Source organism: Lutjanus erythropterus, chromosome 23 (assembly GCF_056507025.1).
Source record: "Lutjanus erythropterus isolate fLutEry1 chromosome 23, fLutEry1.hap2, whole genome shotgun sequence".
Classification (NCBI taxonomy): Eukaryota; Metazoa; Chordata; class Actinopteri; order Lutjaniformes; family Lutjanidae; genus Lutjanus; species Lutjanus erythropterus.
The window spans coordinates 11,504,625-11,525,756 of record NC_139339.1 but is presented as its reverse complement, the minus strand read 5'-3'; the positions used below and the strand labels follow the sequence as shown (position 1 = coordinate 11,525,756).

Sequence of the window (21,132 nt, the reverse complement as noted above, 5' to 3'; positions counted from 1 at the left end):
TTACGAGAGTACAGTACAAGTGAGGAAAGTGAAAATGAAAGATTAATCATGTATGTGCAAAACTTAAGTATACTTGTCAGTCTCACAGCTGCAGAATCAGAGTCACATTTTACATGAACAGATAAGACAATAAAATAGTTTTCTGCTTCTAAGTTTCTCAGTCAAACTTGTTAGTATGTGTAATACTAAATTACACATTCTCCTTCACATTTTTTTAAATTTTGCATGTGCTGTGCATGCAACCATCTGTCCAGTGCTAAATTTAATGCACGGTGTTTCCTAATAGTCAGAGTTTTTTCACAGTGGGCTTGTTCCTCACTTTGGGTATGATTTTTGAGGTATAACAAACTCGTTCAGGAGCCTGTTAACTGATGGTGTTCTCATATTCCCTTAGGCTCTATCATTGAACTTTCAGAACCTTGCAGATTATCGAGCCTGGTTATTTCACAGGATCGTCATTAAACGCCCCTGTGATTCATGTCAGAGGGCAAACTGTTCATCTGTTCCAGCTCTGAATGTAAACCCTTATCTTTGTCGTCAAGAGAACGTTCCTGAAGAGGCGGTGGATCTGTGCAGGAGAAGTATTGCGGCAGGGTCGCCAAAGTCAAAACAGCAAGGATGAGGAAACCGCCCGCGACCATGAAGGAGGCGAGGTAGTTGCCTGTGACGTCCTTGAGAAACCCTTTGGACACCGAGAAAAAAGAAAATATTCAGTACCTAAATGAAGAGCATGATGCTAGCCTCATGTTAATCAAGAAAAACAATAATTGCAGTGTTGCCTGATTACATAATTGTGGCTTTACTCCAAGTGTTGTGCAAAATTATGTGTTTTATCATTCAAAAATTCACACAGGGTTCTTTTTATTGTGACACTTATTTTGTATGGCTAACTTATGAGGTTTTAAAGGGTCAGTTCAACTAAATTACAAAACAAGCAGCAGCGACAGCAAGACAACCCACCAAAAAGGGCATGGTTTTTTTGCAGGTGGTGGCCACAACCTCATTTCTCTCACCTTATCCTTGGTGAATGATTTTTCCCTACTTCTGCATTTTGCTAGTGGCCTGTTGCAAGAAGGTTTGCTGCATCTCCCAGCACAGTCTTAGGAGCGTGGAGGAGATACAAGGAAACAGGCCATCACATGAGGACAGCTGGACAGGGCTGTAGAAGGGCAAAACCCAGCAGCAGGACTCTTATCTGCTCCTTTGTGCGAGGAGGAACAGGAGGAGCACTGCCAAAGCCCTACAAAATGACCTCCAGCGGGCTACTCGTGTGCATGTTTCTGACCAAACTGTCAGGAACAGACTCCATGAAGATGACATGAGGGCCCAACGTCCTCTAGGGCAGTGTTCCCCAACCCTGGTCCTCAGGGACCACTGCCCTGCATGTTTTAGATGTTTCCCTGCTCCAACACACCTAATTCAAATGATCAGCTCGTCATGAAACCTCTGCAGACGCCTGACAACAACCTGATCATTTGAATCAGGTGTGTTGGAGCAGGGAAACATCTAAAACATGCTGGGCAGTGGTCCCTGAGGACCAGGGTTGGGGAACACTGCTCTAGGGGAACCTCTGCTCACAGCCCTGCACCGTGCAACTTGATTGGCATTTGCCAGAGAACACTAGAATTGACAGGTTAGGCATTGGTGCTCCGTTCTCTTCACAGTTGAGAGCAGGTTCACAATGACTGTTTCACGTCTGCCACATGTGCATGTTTCACTGTGATGATTAACCATTCCCTTAATTTTTTTTTTTTGAGCAGTTTAGACACCACTCGAGGTTAAGTGTTTAGACCCTTTGAGACAAAAACAGGTTGGGAGTGTATGTCAGAACTTAGAAAAACAGAGGAAGGATGAAGAGGACGACCTGACCCTAGTTAATGTTTGACAACTTTTAGCTTCAGTGTGTCAACTTGTGTTTATGGACCGATTCAGTTCACTTTAGATAAGAACAAGATGACATAACCTATGTGGAGTGATATAATCTTGTACTATCCTCCATGTGCTCGTACCTGACATAGGTGCACCCAGCAGTCCTGTGCTGCTCTCGATGAGCTGCACTAATCCCAGGCCACCCATCGTGCGCTTCACACCCACAATCGTGGGCACCACCCCCATGGCCACAGAGGTTAGCGCCCCGGAGCAGAAGCCATAGAGGAGGCTGATCACTATCAGACCGGTGTAGGAACCAGACAGGGAGCTGACAGGCAGAAGCATGATGAACACTCCCGCCAGCCCCGTCCACAGGCTCAGTAAATGAATACTCCGGACGTGACCCAGGTCCGACAACCAGCCTGATGCCACGCGGCCCAAAATGTCTGTCACCCCGGCAGCTGACATGACAAAAGCAGCTTGGTACTCTGAGAAGCCAGCTTGGCGGCTGTGGGCCACCAGGTGGAAATAAGGCACAAAGTAGCCGATGTTCATGAAAGTGATGCTCAGGGTGTAGGTGATATAAGGCCTCTCAAAGAGCAGCGACAGCTCCAGGTGGGAGGAGATTCGCTGCAGCACTGAGGCACATGATGGACTGCTCTCTGAATCCACCTGGAGGGAGGAAAAGAAGGAAACGCTGAACTTCATATGCCACTGTTAAGCATTTATCTTAGTCAACACAGTTTCAGCCAGCTGTAAGACAGTGTGCAGGACTTACTCAGTGTGTAGTTACCACTAAATTACATACAATACTTAAATACAACACACCTCACTTGATGCAGCTCAACATACTTTCTATATGTATAGCATATTATGTATACATATATTATGTATTATCTCTAAACTGGTACAGGTAAGACAGCAGAGTCTTGCCCCACCTTTGCTGGGGCTTTGGAGTGTCGCTGTGGGCGGATGAGAGCGCCACAGGGCACAATGTTGAGGCTGAGGCCTCCCAGAATCAGAAGGGCCCCTCGCCAGGTGTACGTCTCCACCAGCAGCTGGAAGAGAGGGCTGAACATGAAAGAGGAGAGTCCAATGCTGGTGAACCCCAGTCCCAACGCCAAAGTACGCCGCCGAGTGAAGTTAGCCAGGACTGTAGCTACCATGGGAACGAAGACCAGCCCCCAGCCCAGACCTGGAGAACAAGTAAGGTCACTTTATTTACCTGCAATTGGCTCAGCTAACAGTTAACTATGTGAACAAACATGACTAGTTCTGTTGTTGTTGCAAGACTTTCTTACCTGAAATAACACCCATAGTGAGGTAGAGGTGAACAAGAGAGGTGGCCTGTGAGGCGAGAATGAGGCCGAGTCCAGCAAGGCATCCCCCCGTCATCACCACCACCCGGGCATTATATGCATTACAGAGTCCTGCAGCCACCGGACCTGCAAAACACACACACACACACACACACACACGTATTAGTCAGGACTATTTAGAATAAAGCGTGCAGGGAACTTACCCATTGCAATGTGCTGTGAAAGCAACCTTGTTTTTATATTTTGCTTTGTTCAGCATTCTTTTTACTATTGCCAATAAAAATGCCTGACAAATATTGATGTCACTGTTGAACAAAGTATCATTTTAAACCCATAATAAATAGCTTTTCATTTTTGTTTCCCTTTAAGTGCTTTTCAGGTTGTTAAAGGGATAGTTTGGATTATTTGTACTGTTTGTATTGTTGTATGAGGTATTTATTGATAGTCAGTGTATTACCTATGGAAGATGGTGGTCTGCACACCCACAATTTGTGCAGTGTAGGAAGTTAAGAAGTGTACTGCTGTGGACAGAGTCAGCAACAAAACATATATTAGCCACCTAAAAAAGGCCCACCTAAATATCAGGTTAAGTGTGCACTATATTTAAATATTTTCACCATTTTACCACGTCATCAGACAACCTTTTCTGACAGGAAACCACTGTTTTATAAGCCAAATATCAGTCATTCACTAAACCAGACTGGAAAAAACAGTAATCTGTAATCTGTTGGTGTGTTTTTGTTATTGTGTGACTTTGATGTTTGAAAACATCAGTTCGGATTCACACAATAACACTAATGAACAGATTGAGGCAGTGGTAGACCAGCGACTCTGCATTGTTCTGCAAGGTAAAATCTTTTTTTTTCCAATGGAGTTTCGTTGAGCAAGAGAGACAACATATTTCCATCATGTAATGTCAGTTTCCTGTCAGAAAGGCTGTCTGACAGCAAAGTAAAGCAGTTGCAAAGGTTCTAAATATAGCTTACACTACTACATCTACTGTAGGTAATGCATTGGTAAGAACCTCATATAACCCAACTTCAAATAATCCCTATTTATCCCTAACTTAAGTCATATTGTTCTATACACTGTCATATATATTCTGCATCAGCTTGCTCACATGAGGTGAAGATTCAAACCAAAGACACCATGTTTTTTTATGGCTACACAATTCTATCAATGGAAATTTTCTTAAAGTCCTGTGCACCATTTCAACACATTTCCCCTAAACTCAGCCACATTTTTTGGTATCTTACAATTTAAAATAAAGTTCAGTGGGTCAGTGAACAATGTTTGGCTGTTTAGCATAGAGTTTGTAATGAGTGACCCACTGGTGCTTGTTAGGGGTTAATGAGTTGCATCTGCCCTTTTATGACCCACCTATATAATGGCTCAGAAAATAAAAATCTTTCTGGAAACCGTCTGCTTCTCTTTAGTAACATCTCTTCCTGTGTGATTAGTATCAGTTTAGTAAGAGAAATAAGACGTGATCATGTCCGGACAACAGAATTGCAATTACCACTGCAACGATTAGCCAACTGACTAAATTGTGATAATCAATTAATCCTTTAAGTCATTTAACAAGCTGCTGTTCTTTGTTTTATGTAGAGATTGGAAGTAACAAAGTAGAAATACTTCATTACTGCACTTAAGTAGATATTTCAGATATGTGCTTTACTTCAGTTTTTATTTTCCTGACAACTTTTTACTTTCAAACCTGGCATTTTAACATGACTATATTTTGAAATAGGCTTGTTGCTTTAGTTTTAATAACTTTTAATAACTAACTCTTAATTGATTTTTTATTTTGCATTTTTGCATGCCACCTTCCCAACATCACTGATTTCTACCTACATGGACGGGACGATAACACATCCATCAGAGTATATCACACAACAGATTTAAAACTACGTAAAAGACGTAACAAGATGAGACTTGACCATGGAGAAAAGGTGAGGTTCAGCATGTAGAAATGTCCTTCAGAGGGCTACTTTTTACTTTTATATTTTGAGTAAATTTCAGTTTAATCAGTCTTTTTCTGCACAACTCTCTGTACTTCAACTGGAGTAAAAGAATCTATGTACTTTTGCACCCTCTGGTGTTATATTTAAAAATTAGTCAGTGATGAAAATAGTTGTCACAAGTAGCAATAATTAGACGACTTACTGAAGAATTGCTGTGCTGCCAGGCCAATGGACGAGATCCAGGAGATGGCCTGAGCACTCTCATCAAAGTACTGCACAAACTCTACAAAGAAGACCCCCAAACTGCGAAGCAGGCCGTACACGAGGCTTGTGCTGACGAACAGAGCGCCGACCAACACCCATCCCCAGCCTCCATCCGGGCCCTCAGCCTTGTCGCTCTGGATCTCTGCTTTGGCTTTGTTGTTGGTCATGTCAGAGAGAGATTTATCTGTTTTCTGCGTATTTATCTGTAACAATAAAATAATAAAAGCAGATTAGAAGAGAAAGGAGGCACCAACAACATGGAGATAAAATCCTCAGGACATACAAGTGATAGTGCTCTCCCTCAGCAACAGAAGAGAGCAAGTCTCAGCCCTTCCCAGTGTTTGTCAATAGCTGTAACGATTAACTTCCCACGGGCCAATAGATTCCCTGGTTGTGCTGTGTATATGTGACTACACTGCTTAACAAGTTGGCCTTCATTTCAGAGCAGATATAGGTGACAGGTGAACTCTGACACACTGAGTCCTCATTGATCCGCTATAAAGAAACATGTGCTCATTCAATAGTGAAAGACAAGAAAGATCCTTTCACTAGATTTCGTTTATATTTCTGCTACAGTGGTTATAAAGTAGTCTGCAGAGGTGACAGAAAAAACAAAAGGGGTTAACATGTCATTAGTGTAATAATAAGACTATTACCCTAAAGAACAACTACTACAGCACAGTGACCTGATCCATTCCTAATCTATTGTCACTCATTTCACTGCTGCAGGAATGACAGGAATTTGACCCAGCACCCTCTAAAACAGACATGCACCAACAAGTACAATGGCTCAACATTTATTACACACTGGGTTTTTAAATTTTTTGCATTTCCATATGTAATGAATATGTAATGAGATGGCTGCAGAATTTGGAACCTGACTTCTGAAGGAGAGGTGCAGGAGGTTCACACAACAGATTTCAATGAAGCAAAAGCTGCAGGATACTGTGGGATTTAACAGTAGATCGTGTAATATGCTTCTCTTTAAGTTTCATTTTGTCAAATATTTGTTTCCTATGGCCAAACAAACACAGGAACTCTGCACTGAAGATAGTTATCATATCATTCTTAACTCTTAGAGTGGTTACAGTAAGATCAATTTTATTTATGTACCTCAAAATCACCAATCTCAAATTTGTCACAGAGGTTGGTACTCAACATTTTTATCTTTGGAAACTTTTTGGCAAACAAAAAATAAAGGACTCCCCTATCAAGAAATAGAGCTGAACAGTTAATTAAAAATAAAATATTATCAAAATCACAATATGCCAAATTGCAAAACCTGTTTATTTTATTTTATTTTACAGAGAACTGAAATGCAAAAAATTAGCATTAACGCTAAAATCTTGACTCATATAGCCATCACAATATCTTTCAAAATAACTGTTGCTGGTAAATAAAATTCACAGAAAAGTCACAATCACAAGAAGGAAATCGTGGCAAAAGGTCTCTGTTATAGTGAGTTTAAAATTTTTGCACTTTTTGCAAATAAATAAAATAAAAGCTCATCTTTTCCACTGGTTTAAAATGTATAAAATGTGATTAAATAAAAAAAAAAGAAAGAAAAAAGAAACAGCCAGTCAGGTTCATTCATCATTAATTAATAACACAGCTGTGAACAGGTGGACAGACGAGAACGCGCACCGGAGACTGTGACCGTGGCCTGTCCAATCATAGGCTTCACAGGGCGCCTGCGCACTGGCTGTCACACAGCTGTATTAAACACAAGAAAAATACTACAGTCAAAACAATAACTATGCAGATGCTTGGGGATAAAATGAACACGATAGAGTATTCTGGCATAAATTTGAATTGCTCTTCACTGAGGTCTCTACTACAGCAGTATGAATCAAGTTATAACGTTTACTGTGGAAAATTAACCGCCTCATAACCCGTGACACAACGTAAGTGAAGCCTTCACGATATTAACATACAGTCGTTATATTGAAGCAATTTAAGACGGTGCACAGCCTCATATAAGCCAAAGGTTAACTCGACATGACTCACGCTCGCTGTGTCAGCTTCCTCCGGAGCAGCACATGGTCCACAGTGTTCAAGTTCCCTGTAGTTAACAGCAGGTCTGTCAAGCGGCAGGGAAGTTTAACAGTCTCCAGTGTGCACCGGTAACCAACCATACACGCCTGCGCAGTCGGCACCCGGGCGCGTGCACTGAGCACAAAGTGAGACAGTAACTCACGCGCCGAACCTCCGTCAAAATTACTTATAATATATGTTGAACGATTGTGAGTTTACAAAGTAATTCAAAAAGTAAAAAAAAGTTACAAAGCATTCATCTCAACAAAGAGTGTTGCAAATTTTGCGTGTTTTCCTTAATGGCTGCAAATACTAAAAATCGATTAATCAGTAATGATTTATAAGGTGCAAAACACGTCCTTTTTTTTTTTTTTTTTTTTTTTTTTTTTACTTATTTTGTTTCTTTCTTCCTTTCTGTCATTTTTCCTCATTGTAACTCCAAGTTTAGTTTTCCTTATTGAACAAATGGCTCTGCCAGACAGAACAATGTCAAATTATTATATAAATATCCATGAATACATATTTGGTTAAATTCTTAATGGCAATTAATCAATTCATGATTAATCATTAACATCCTTACTCTAAATGTGAGCTGGTGCAGGGATTTGTTTTGTGATTAGATCACCTGATTGGCTACTAAAATGCAGATGAAAGGTTTGGATATTAATTCATTTGTATTTATATAACTCAGTTGTACTCAGTACTCAACTATGGTTTTAAAAGTGAAGTAAAGTAGAGTAGATTACATCTTGTAATGGATTAAGTTCAAGTAAAAGTACAGATTTGAAAATGTACTCATAAAACTACAAGTACCATAAAAAATGCATAATTACTGTAATTTGAGTATTTGTAATTAGTTTCTTATATATACACACACACACACACACACACACACACACACACACACACACACACACACACACTTACCCGCCACTTAATTAGGTATACCTGTTCAGCTGCTTGTTAATGCAAATATCTAATTAGCCAATCACACTGCAGCAGCTCAGTGCATTTAGGCATGTAGACATGGTCAAGACGACCTGCGACCTGAAGTTTAAACCGAGCATCAGAAGGGGGAAGAAAGGCGATGTAAGTGACTTTGAATGTCACATGGTTGTGTTGGTGCCAGACGAGCTGGTCTGAGTATTTCAGAAACTGCTGATGCACTGGGATTTTCACACACCGCCGTCTCTAGGGTTTTCAGAGAACTTGATGTCACTGGTTTGAGATGATAGAAAGGCAACAGTATCTCGAATAACCACTCATTATAACCAAAATATGCAGAAGACTCTGAACACACAACATGTTTTTTTGGGGGGGAGTTTTTCCTTATCCGAATCAAGGCTCTAATGATGAGGGTAGTGTATGTGGTATAGATTTGTAAAGCACTTTTAGGCAAATTTTTTGATATGAGATATAGAAAAAATGTACTTTTTAAAAAACTAAATTATCACATTTTCTCATATGAATATATTGTGCATGTCCTTTAGGCCATTTGTGGCTGATCTGAGGAGGCACATGACTGCATGATTTTATGCCAACACAACCTAGAAGAGAGAGTATTTTTATTAAAAAACAAACAACAATGAGTCCACTGCTTGAGGCAACAGAAGTACAGCATTAACAAAAATAGAACATCCAGGAGGAGCGAGAAACTTTCCTCAAGTCTGTAAACTGTCTTTTACTAACTTCACACTGTTGAACGATCAAAGTAATTTAACTAAGAGGCTTATAGGTCAAATTAAATGATATATTTACAGATCCGTGTAAATATTTTACGAATGTCCTACAAAAAGGAGCTTTTTGCCAAAAAAGAGGGACAGAGACTAAAGAAACAAGGCAGAGAGAGTGAGGCTCAGTGAAATAGTAATAAAAAAAAACTCCCTAACTTGGTTTAGTTTAGTTAACAGCCCTGTGGGTTTGCACATGCTCAACACCAGAGGGAGGCAACCACAAGGTCTCAAAATGTCAAATGCACTGCTTTTAAATTATTTTTCTTCCCATAGGTCCACAGACAAATATTGTACGTTCTAACTCCAACAACAAATAAAGTAGTTAAAAGTGATCTTGACCTAGAAATACTGCTGCCAAGCCAAGGATCTACAGTGAAGAGGCAAGCTAAAAACCTGGTGTAAATAACATGTATTTAGTCAACTTGTTAGTGTTTTGTAAACTAAAATACTAAACCTGACCTTCAATCGGCATGAGGCTGAGTAAATAATGACTGAATTTTCATTTTTGGGTGAACTATCCCTTTAAGCTGTCTGATTGCCTGCACAGCCACAGTATGTATGTCCTTCTTGTTTTTTTTTTACATCCAGAGGAAGAACATACTTCTCCAAAACATACTGGCACAATAGAGTTCACTGCAGATCTCCATATGTTTGTAGTAAATATACAACAGGATCCAAATGCAAAATAATTACTGGAACCAGAATAAGTTGTCTTGTGAAACAGTTAAAAAAAATCAGTTATTCTGGAAGGTAATATAATAAATATGATGCTCCCAAGTCCACTTTTGTGCCTGACAGAGGTATACTGGAAGACACTCTCTTAATGTTGGCTAGAAAAGCTATAATAAATAATTGGTTGGAGATAATTCTCCTCTGTTCAGCTGTGGAAATGTGACATCAGATGATGCCACTTCAGAAAAGCTGGGAGAAACCACTGAATCTTCTAGGAATTAAGTGCAGGATCGACATGAAGGTAACTGGGAGAGCCGAGGGACTGTTTCGTTCATGTACAGCTCCATTGTTTATTACTTCTGTGGTGTGCTGACTGGATGAACACTGTGTGTGATTTCCTGGACCTATTATGCAAATACTCTGTGGTTGTTGCTGTAATTTTCTTCCTGAGAATACAAAAATCAATAAAAACTTTCAAGTTGCTGTTCTGGATTTTGTGCAATTTCAATAGAATCAATAAACATTTCCAGTAATATTCACTTCCTGAAAAAAAGTTGTACACATTTCTCATGTAATAGTCACTTCCTGAAACACAGAAATCGTCTTTTCTGACAAACTATAGGTGACTTTTGTGAATTTTGTGGGGAGACTCCGAACCGACTGGCCTTGAAGCGATGATGAAGGAAAAGTAGGTCTACATGTCACAGGTTTCATTTTCTTTCAGTTGAGGAGGGGGGGGACACAGATTGGAAAGTCCCGTCAAACTTCCAACGTTTGTCTACCGAGCGGGGACAATGAGCCCGGCTAGCCACAACTCATCAGGGAGCAGGAAACTGGGGGATGACAGAGGGTGGGAGAGTTCAGCGGGAGTCTGCAGCGGTCGACCCCCTCCTCACCCTCAGGAAACACCGGCGAGCTCACACACGTGTTGTCGGCTGGTACAGTGTGAGTACCCGGCGTTAAGAACCTGGAGGAAACAGGTGCCCTCAACCTCATTGTTTCCACAAAAGCACCAAGTTAAAAAAAAAAAAAACACACACAAAACAAAATCTGGAAAGATGGCGGGACGGGCTTGACTTCAAGACATGAATCATGGGTAGAAAAAGTGTGTTAATGAGAGGAAGGAAGTGCAGGGAGGAGAAAGGCTGAAGGAGGGAAGTGTGGTTTGAAAATACGTGTGGTCTGGTCAGCACTTTGTCACCATTTTCATAGGGATTATTTGAGATTTCTCCACTTGTTTACACATCATACATAATATTACATGTCAGAATATGATATTAAATGAGACACCGAACACCAGAGCTCCAATTGATATAAAAATGATTTAATTTAAATTGTACAAAACCATCTTTGTCCAGCAAATTAACTCATACACATAACAATGTCATATTATTACCCATTATCCAATTGCTTACAGTCATCTTATTTAAATGGATCCTGTCAGAAAACCTTATTTCTATACTTTCTGCTCAATACAAGACAACTAAGTCCTCTGCCTGCTCGGACTATAAAAGCAGATACCACTGCATACTTTTTTTAAAGAACACGCAGGCCCCAGGCCTCAAGATTAAGATAAATCTGAGTTAAATACACATTTAAAAAGATTTCTGTAACTTAACACTGATTAAGTGCTTCTTAACAAATGTATGATTTTAATTTACTCCAAAACCCCAAACTTCACCACCTCGCCTTCATAAAACTTGCTTTATCTTTCATTCAAATCGTTCACATCCTCTTACTTCTTCAAAATTCTGTGTACAAACGTCCCACAATTCTTTCTTTCCGTTCCCGTCTTCCTAACTCTTCACAGACCTTCAAAAACACTTTTCTCAACATCGTCTCCATCTCAGAAAAGCCACCCAGTATTTCAAATAAACTTTATAATAGTTCTTATGTGTGTTATTTTACCTCCAAGCTCCAAAACTCATCCAACAAAATGTTGATCTTGATCTCTTTCTCCAAATGCAATCCATTTTCTGTGTGATGTCCTAGCTGGTCACCTAACCAGTCTTATCAAAGTTATAAATTACCACCTTATATTCAAAAACTAGGTCCTCATAATTTAAAATGGTTGAAGTTAATTAATTCACCAAATTTCACATTTTTTGATTTAAATATTCAGATGTTATTTTGACCAACATTCTGGTCGTGATCCATGGGTCAGGGGTCAGACCTCTTCAGCAGGCCTGCAGAAGAGGCTGGTAGGGCTCGGTCAGCACCTTGTAGCGGATCTTGGTGTTGGTCACGGCCCCGTGTTTCTGGCGCAGGTGCAGACGCAGCTGACTCTTGTGGCGGAAGTGAAGGTCACACTTCTCACACTGAAAAACAAGAGGTCAGCAGATTAAACAAGCAGTGGCACAACAGGACAATGATAAGATTATATTGTGTGTGTGTTTCTGACTCACGGTGTATGGCTTCTCTCCGGTGTGAATGCGCAGGTGGCTCTTCAGGGTCTGCAGGTGGCGGAAGCGGGTGCCACAGGTGTGGCAGGGGTACGGCTTCTCGCCTGTGTGGATCAGAACGTGGGCCCTCAGATGGGCAACCTGCAACACCAGGACAAACCACATAAAGAAGGTGAGAAGTGTGACAACAAAACACCTCATCAGACATCACAGATTGACTCCATGGGTCAGGTACTATATATTTCCTGCTAATAATAATTCACAAACCAGTGTGAGTGATTTTCAAGCTGTCTGCTTCAAACTGGACTCACTAAAATATTTTTATACATGATTTCTTGGTAGAGTTCAGATTTTTCAGTTCAGTTGGGTGCCTCTTACTTTTGGGGTTTAAATGCAAAAGTTTGAGGCTCCAAGAAAATAACTGACCCTTCCTAAGTCCCGCCCCTTTTTTGATTTGTTCTCCAATAATAGTTTAACAAGCTTAGAACCCGGCAGAACCTTAGTCAACTTTCTCCTCTCCTTATTCCTGTACTTATATGTACAGGAATCATCTAGCTGTTGAAAATAAAACCCCATTTTGAAGATGGCTAAAAGTTATTGCTGGGAGACGTAAAAGTGACATATAGCCACATCTTAAGTTAGCTAACATGAGAGAAACCCAAGCTAACTAGATAACTAATGATTAATGTAGTTAACATTTTAATAACAAGTAGTTGAACTGGCTAGCTAATGATCCATGTAGAGCTAGTTAGCCCGCATTTTCCTAATTTTAACTAACTACAGATGTGACAATGTCACTTTCAAAGGTGCCCCAGCAAAATCTGTTTAACATCTTCAAAATGTGGTTTTCTTTTGAACATAGATGAGCCTAGCACATAGCATATATACGTCCAGGAAACAGGAAAGAAGCACATTGACTGAGGTACCAAGCTTGCTCAACTGTCATTGGAGCACAGAGCAAAAAATGGCAGGACTTAGGAAAGAACTGTTACATATTGTTTTTTTAAATGAAATCATAAATCACTAGCTTAGAGTTTGAAACTCAGTGTGACATTTACTGTTCCTTATAGGCACCTATGACTTTATATGAGAAAAAGAGGAAAGGTTCACTAAGAGGAAGTTATATATAACTGGGTGGTGGCATGACTGACACCTGATTTATGAAGAAGTGTACTTTAAAATCCCCTCAAATATTCATGCACACACACAAACACAGTTGAACAACTCTAACCTGAACAAATCGAGCACCGCAGGTGTCACAGCGGTAGGGTTTCTCTCCTGAGTGAATACGAGAGTGAGTCTTCAGGTTGGCCGGTCGGTTGAACTGGGCACCGCACACATTGCAGCGGTATGGCTTGTCACCTGCCGGAGCCAAAGGTCAGCATCAGGTGATGGGTTCAAAATACAGAAAGAAAAGGGAAAGAGAATTTTTTATAGCCTCACCTGAGCAGGTAGTCTTGGTTCCTTGAAGGTTGCCAGAATAACAGTAAGGAACGAAGTAGCTCTCACGTTTGATGGCATGTTGGTTGTGGTGTGCAGCTTCTGGATCAGTGGGGGGAAGGTTTGGGAAAATGGAGCCGGGTGAGACTGAGGAAGCAGGCAAAAATGTATACAGTTTGGAAAAATACCTCTAAAAAAGGTATTGAATACAGTATGTTTAAAAGTTGACTTCACCCTCCCTAAGTCCTGCTCTTTTTTGCTCTGTGCTCCAATAACAGTTGAGCGACCATGGTACCTCGATCAACTTTCTCCTTTCCTGTTTCCTGCACTTAGGTATGCTATGTGCTCGGCTCATCTATTATCTGTTGATAATATGAGCTACCAGATGTAACCACCTAGTTAGCAACTGATGAAGACTCACTAGCTAGTTAGCTAGCACGTTGCTAACATTAGCTAACTTAAAATGTCACTTTTATGGGTCCCCCAGCAACATTGTCAAACCATCATCAAAATTTGGTTGTTGTCAACACAGACAAGTCCAGCCCATAGCGTGTATAAGTACTGGGAGCTAATTTGTCTCAGGAGAACAAAGTTATGACCCACCCTACAATGACTCTGTCATCTCAATCAGAGGAAGAGTTGGGCAGGTCATGCCTTTGCCATTCAGGGGAAAAAAATACCACATACAGGAAAAGGAGAAAGTTGACCAAGGTTCCAAAAGGGGCGGCACATAGGACGGGTAATTTCTGCAATTTGAAATAAGTTTGTCTTATACCTGTTCCCTCCTTGTTAGTAGGAGGCACTGTTGGGTGGTCCACAGAGGGGGGTGGCCCCAGGGGAGGGGCTCGGCCAGAACCCTCGTAGCAGGAGGCCTGCCCCTGTCTGATGAAGAAAGGTTCATGATTACACATTTGAAAAAAAAAAAAAACTAAAAAAGATTTGTTTTTTGCTTTCTCATCTCATAATCATCATTGATCCAGTTTACCTATCAATCTGACCAGGCACTTCTCCAGACCACGCCTCTGTGGGTGCTTTGGGTGTCGAGCCCATCCTGTCTGCAGTGGGTGATGTGGTGTCACTCTGTGGTTCCTCTATCTCTTCTTCCTTCACCGTGGTGGCTGCACAGAGAGGGTTGAGGACGATGTACTTGTATTTTTTCCAATTACAAGCCTTTGGGTCCGGTGTAGCTTTGACATCACTCTGCAGAAATAAGCAAAGCTCAGTTAATCACTTCAGATTCAGTGTAAAATAAAACTTCCCAATGGTAATACAGACAAATGTTAGTAAGACGTGCTGATGATAAGTCTCTTAATGATCCTTTTCTTTGTGCTTAATCATTTTTAAACTCACCACAAGGTTTTTGTTGCAGGTGTTGGATTCTGCTGGAGAGCTTGGTTGGCAGCTGGAGCGGGCGGGGCTGTCTGGAGATGGAATCGGGGTGCCCATTAGGGGCGACTCGGGCTCTCCTTTCAGCGCCTTTGACCCGGGCTGGCAGGTCGGGAAAGCCCCTGGCTTGAGTGAGCCCCCAACCTCCGCTGGGACTCTGCAGGAGAAACAGAGGAAGTGCTGTAATGAGCTAAACTTGACAACAGACAAAAGACAAACAGACCACAGCAGCAGCACTTCTGTAATCTGTAAACACATACCTAAAGCGATAAGCAAGTGGGAAATGTAAGAGTCACACCCAGAGAGCACTTTCTGCCAAATTCAGCTCACAATTACACACATAACCCTCCTACCTTGTTGCAACTGCTGTTGGGAGTAATCTCTGGGGTCCTGGATAGGGCAGATCCCCTCCTTTGGGGGCTACCGAGGCTACAGACACCCTGGAGTCCAGCTCCAGTTGTGGGTGTCTTGCATTCATATTCTCCCTGCTGAAAAACAAAGAATCTGTCAGCCACCCAAGTGAAAACCATGCAAGATTGCATAATAAAATAAATCCATTCATCCACAAGATGCACAGATGTTCTCTCCAGTCCCTCACCAGTGCAGCTGCATGAAGTCCCGGCAGGTATCGGCCACGTGGTCCATCTGCAGGTAGGTTGCAGCAGTGAGCACCCCGGGGACGATGCTGGGTGTCAGCGGGAGGCGGGAGGTGTACATGAAGTCGAGCAGCAGGGAGATGCTGGATGGGTCCAAGGTGTCGGGCAGAGACACGGTCATGAGCTGCTCCCCGCCGCTGCTGCCACCGCCACGCCCCTGGAGCAGCACACGGTGGGTGTACAGCGAGTAGAAGAACCCACTGAGAGGAGAGAGGGAGACAGAAATATATAAGTGAGCTTTTTTAATTTGGATCAGTTGCAGTATCTTAAATAAGGGGGATGCAAATAGCGGTGGAGGAGGGATGGGAAGAAGAAGACAATGGATGTCCCAAGTGGAAAACAAACAAAATTATCAGGACAAAAGCATCTATGAGTCAACCGGGCAGGAATAGAGAGGAAAATATTATTCATTTCAACCAAACACATTAGCCAGTTTCATTATTAGTTTTTCCTTTGAAAACCATGGTACACAATTTAGCAGACTCAATTAATCTTTTCTGATTAATTCATGGCAAATATGCATGTTTTATTTATTCAGGTTAACTTAACTTCAATTTTTGAAAAAACTTCTGAATTTTGTTGTTGTAGTTGTTGTGCAGTCCTTTGACTTGAAATGACGAGTTGAATGGATTTGAGAGTTGAGACTCTACTAAGACTGTTCTTTTTTTTTACAGTTTCAGGCAAACATGATGAAAACTTGCCATGTGTCTCTGACTGAAGGGTTGTTGGTTCAACTTCACATCTAAAGCTTATTGAACATGTTTTCTCAACTACAACTGAATTAATATCACATTTATTTGTTTCGAATTGTTACAAAATTACCTCAACTTTGTCTTTTCTAATTCAGTCAAACTTTTAAGGCAACTTGGACCTGAGCTGTTTCTTTTTTATAATCTGAAGAAAACTTTTATAGACTTGCTGTGTTGTTGGTGCAACTTAATGTTTTAAGCTTTTTTAGCATGTTGTCAAGTACAATGAAATTAATACAGTTTATTTCCCTTGGAAAGTTTACTTGTTTTGAACCATTACTAAATTACCTCAACTTATCTTTTCAAATTCTGTGAACTTAAAATTTTAAGGGATTGTGCACACTGAGTATTTTTACAGTGTATACGGCTGCAGAGGGACTATTTTGTGTAGATGCATTGGCATTTTTGCACCAACCTGCAGGCCACCAGCACAGCACAGTGCGCCCGTAGCTGTATGTTGCCGAGAACCAGGGTGGTGTCAGTCAGGACGTTGCGGTGCCGCAGCTCGTTCAGGTTCAGCAGCACGTCGTTGGAGTGGCGTGTGAACTCCTTCACGTATCCCTCAGCCGGGGCAGCAGCAGCAGACCTCATCTCCTGCACTCTGCTGACCCTGTATCCTTCCAACACTTCCATCATGCTCATCTGGATCTGTAGAGAAGGCATCACAAATGAGAGCAAGCAAGCAATGCACATCATTTGAATGGAATATTTGCAAGTTTTATATATATTTTTTTTTAGAATTATGATGCACAATAATGACCTACCTGTGTGTAACTGATAGAATAAATAGACTGGAGTGTCCCAGACACATCTGTTAGGTGAGACCAGCTCCCTACTCGTACCTGCATGAGGAGGAAATAAGAAACATCCTGCTCTTTCACTTGATCTTTATGATGAATCAGATTATTGCAGATATCAAGGGAGTTGTACTTATTGAGAAACTTATTGAGAAATTACTAGCAGAAATTACTGAGAGCTCATCGAGTCATTAAATGTTGTAAAACATATATAGATATATAAAATTCAACTGGTTTTAGATCCTGCATTCATCTTACATTCACTGAAAACAATTTAAATCAAAGTAAGGACGCCCCCATGTAAGAAACTTTTAAGGATTAATCAAGAAAGGACAAAAACATTAACACCTCCAGTTAAAAACAAACAAGCTAATCCAAGCAAGACGTTATCAGACAGTCTATTAAACATGAATATACTGTAGAAGTCATTTTCAAACTCACCCCGACCAGCAGGGACGAGAACTAACGTGCCCCGCTCTGACGTCAAACCCCTCGGCTCAGTGTTTGGTCTACAGTCAAAGACGTGGAGCAGGGCCTCACCCACAGCCTCCACTGGCTCTGATCAGCGCTGTGAGGGGAGGCTGAAGGGAGGGAGCTCTTTATAATGTCGTGCAGGAAGCCCCCATACAACCAGAGCTGCTCGTTTCCTCTTTCCTCAATGGCCCACGCGTACACTGGAAGCAACGCAGGAAAAGCCCTGGCCCAGGCCCCGGGCTCCAAGTATTTTTAGTGGCCTATTAGTTTTTCTAAACCCCCATAGCTCTGAGCGGACTAATAGCAGGAAAGCATAGTGTGTTTTTGTGCCACGCTGAAAAAATATATATGAGGACCCTTGGGGAGATGCGGTACGTGCCTGTCTATCCAGGGGTAAACCAGAGAGCACCAGGCTTCCCCCACCAACGCTTTCCTACCGTTCAAACCTCTTCAGGACAGAGGAAACTGTTTGAGAGGAAGCTGGAAGACCAGCTTATTGTTAGGTAAACAAGCTGTGCCCTCATTATTGAGATATTATCAAAGGGACTTTTTATTATTCAAGTTTCACTCATATTTTGCAAAAAAGATTTTTTATCAATTTCTTAATATCTCAGAGTAGTATTTCAAAATCCCCTCCAGATATGTATTAAGTTACATACACAAATAGACTCTTTGAAAACCAACACTGAATATCTGTCACCTTTGACCCCTGAGGCAGCACTGTATTAAAAATCAACAGGATTCTTTAAAGGATGTTATATGGGCTTGGGAACACTTTTCAGAAAGCTGTTGTCTGTAAACACAGTTTGTTGCTGCATGTACAAATGCAATTAAGACTCTACCATGCAAAGCAAACACCATACTGTGCATATTTACATAAACCAATAAGTTTATCAGTTTAAAAAATAAACTGTTTGATTGATTTGGATATCATTGTATTCTGTTTTGTGCCTTAATGTTTACACTGCATTCCAACATTAAACTTTAAATGTAAGAGGCAATGGCATTCAAAGGGGAAACTGTGTCATTGCTGAGTTGACTAGTTAGTGTAAACGGGCAGTAAAAAGTGCTCCACAACAGTGTCCGGAAGCTTCTGGCTTGCTGCCTGAGAGCAGAGGCGTTGTGTTATGAGGACCAGAAGGAAGGAAGCAAGACCAAATCAATCGTTCTAGATGGGAGACACCTTCTCCTGGTGGTGAAAAACAACCTTTGCCCCGCCCTGACTGAGAGAAATGCAGCCGACAGATGTGCAGGAACTGCCCTACACACACACACACACACACACACACACACTTGTGAATGCATCCTGCAAAGCTGCTCAGAGACATGGATGAAAACGCCTGCGCAGGACATCCGTCAATAATAAAGCGAGCAGGAGACAAGGGAGGAGAAATGGAGATGGAGGGGGGGGGGGCAAGAGAGGGCTCAGAGTTCGTGAATAACTAAAAAACAAGCGGAAAGTTACCTCATCCTCAGGGTAACCTTGGGTTCACAGAGAACCAGGCGCAGGACAGTTAATTGAGCCATCGCAAAGGTGAACTATGACCTGTGTTTCCTTCACATCATAGTATTTTACAGAAAACTCTGAACTTGAACAAGGAGGAGAGAAATCTTCAAGGTTGAGTCAGGCTAGATAGACACTTCTTGCTGAAAAAACTGGGAGTGCAGGATGTGCCAGTGGTCATTTGACTGATAAAGAGAGGATTATTTTTATTTTTACTTGATTAATGAACCAAATTCAACTATACTGTGAAAGAAAAATGCAGATTTCCTTATTTCTTTATTATTATATGACTTTTATTTAGCTTTTAAATCCCTTTCATGCTAATTAGACTCTTCCCCCCTTTTTGAACTACTCATACTCCTTCAGCTGATTCTTCCTACTAATTAAAGCCAGCATTGCAGATTTGTGGCCGCTTTTCAGCGAACATTTAAATATTCCAATTTTCTCATATATTATTGGTATGATTAAATTTCAACAAAAGTCAACAATGCAGTTTACCTTGCAGCCATAATTCATTACTTCTTCAGCAGCATCTTCATACAAATTCAACCCCCAACTTTTATCTGCATTTCATTTTTACTTTAAGCCAGCAGCTCAATTCAAACATTATGTTACACATCTTTTATACATCTTGAATTTTATTCAGCTTTTAAAATCCATCCATACTAATCAGTAGTTATTAGTAGGAATCACCTTTTGAACTATTCATACCCCTTCAGCTGATTCTTCTGACAAATTACAGCCTGTATTGCAGTTTGTGTCAGCTTTTCAACAAACTTTAAAATATTTCACATTTTTCATACATTACAGGTATTTTTCAACCTTTAAAGCCAGCAATGCTGTTTAGTTCCCAGCCATTATTCATATTTATTCATACAGCAGTTTCTTCATTCAAATTGAAGCAAGCAATGTAGTTAAGCCCTCAGCTTACACAACATTTACACATATTCTTTTCAACTTTTATTATTGGTATTATTCAACTTTTAAAGCCATCAGTGCAGTTTAGCATCAGCTTTTCAGTATTTGGCATTCACACTACATTTTTTTTTTCAGAAATTGCCAGATTACATTTTGAATTGCAACGTCTAAAATATTAAATTATATTTTAGAGGTAGGTTTAATGAAAGGTAAATGTGTCGAACATAAACAAATCAGACAACATGACCATGTTTGGATATAAATCCTTTGAAAATGTGAATCGGAAGTAAAGTGTTTGCACGGGGTGTAGAGCTCGTGTGCGTGTCCTTGTGCTTTTATTTGTTTGGATGGACGTCGGATCAATTGTGTCCTTTGTAAAAGAAAAAAAAAAGGAAAAACCATAAAGGAAAACAACGATTAAGAAAACAGAGAGGGAGATGTAGGTCTCGGCTACTTCCAGGCATTGTGAGAAGAACGGATGAGGGGGGCGGTTGAGGAAAAGTGAGAACATTACTAAACAGGTTCACCAATGGGCGGAAACCATTGAGTCCATCCCGTTGGTGAGGCTTGGCAACGCTCGTAGTGGTTTCCTGCTTCTTACTCCGTCTGTCAGTACCCATCAACGACTCAGCAACACCGTCCTTAATAAAAACTCAGAGCTGGTACTATTGACCGTCAAATAATGAAAACTCTGATGAGCTTTCTGCAACTCTTAAATGAGGAACAAACACAGATTTGTGGATTTTCATGAGCAGATCAAATTTTCAACATCTATTTAACTGTCAGTCCTCATCAAACAGAACAAAGGCAGGGATTCCCCGTATTTTGTGGTTTCCTGGTTGCCTGGACAGAACTATATTGTTTATCTGATAATGTATGGGCTGAAACCATGCTTTGACTTCAAATCCCCAGTTGGTGCCAAAGTGTTGATGGCTCGTGCAACAATAACAG

General features: G+C 40.9%; 2 protein-coding genes across 3 annotated transcripts; both read right to left on the bottom strand.

Annotated features, from left to right (window-relative positions):
• Window positions 1-409: 409 nt before the first annotated feature.
• On the bottom strand, window positions 410-7,549 carry slc16a13 (solute carrier family 16 member 13). The gene is made up of 6 exons (XM_084713210.1): window positions 7,424-7,549; window positions 5,355-5,619; window positions 3,171-3,314; window positions 2,808-3,064; window positions 2,010-2,541; window positions 410-682 (listed from the first exon to the last, which is right to left on the bottom strand). The coding sequence occupies exons 2-6, from the start codon at window positions 5,581-5,583 to the stop codon at window positions 459-461; spliced, it is 1,386 nt and encodes a 461-aa protein (XP_084569336.1). The 5' UTR covers window positions 5,584-5,619; window positions 7,424-7,549; the 3' UTR covers window positions 410-458.
• Window positions 7,550-11,158: 3,609 nt separating this feature from the next.
• On the bottom strand, window positions 11,159-18,238 carry bcl6b (BCL6B transcription repressor). 2 transcript variants are annotated; one of them, XM_084712577.1, is made up of 12 exons: window positions 17,727-18,238; window positions 17,253-17,330; window positions 16,904-17,136; window positions 15,682-15,939; window positions 15,437-15,571; window positions 15,048-15,240; window positions 14,683-14,897; window positions 14,473-14,579; window positions 13,701-13,844; window positions 13,489-13,619; window positions 12,261-12,398; window positions 11,159-12,173 (listed from the first exon to the last, which is right to left on the bottom strand). In XM_084712577.1, the coding sequence occupies exons 3-12, from the start codon at window positions 17,128-17,130 to the stop codon at window positions 12,033-12,035; spliced, it is 1,689 nt and encodes a 562-aa protein (XP_084568703.1). In that variant the 5' UTR covers window positions 17,131-17,136; window positions 17,253-17,330; window positions 17,727-18,238; the 3' UTR covers window positions 11,159-12,032. The 2 variants fall into 2 exon arrangements, with proteins under 2 accessions (XP_084568703.1, XP_084568702.1); XM_084712576.1 differs by having other exon boundaries at window positions 13,701-13,799; window positions 17,727-18,232.
• Between the last annotated feature and the right edge of the window lie 2,894 nt (window positions 18,239-21,132).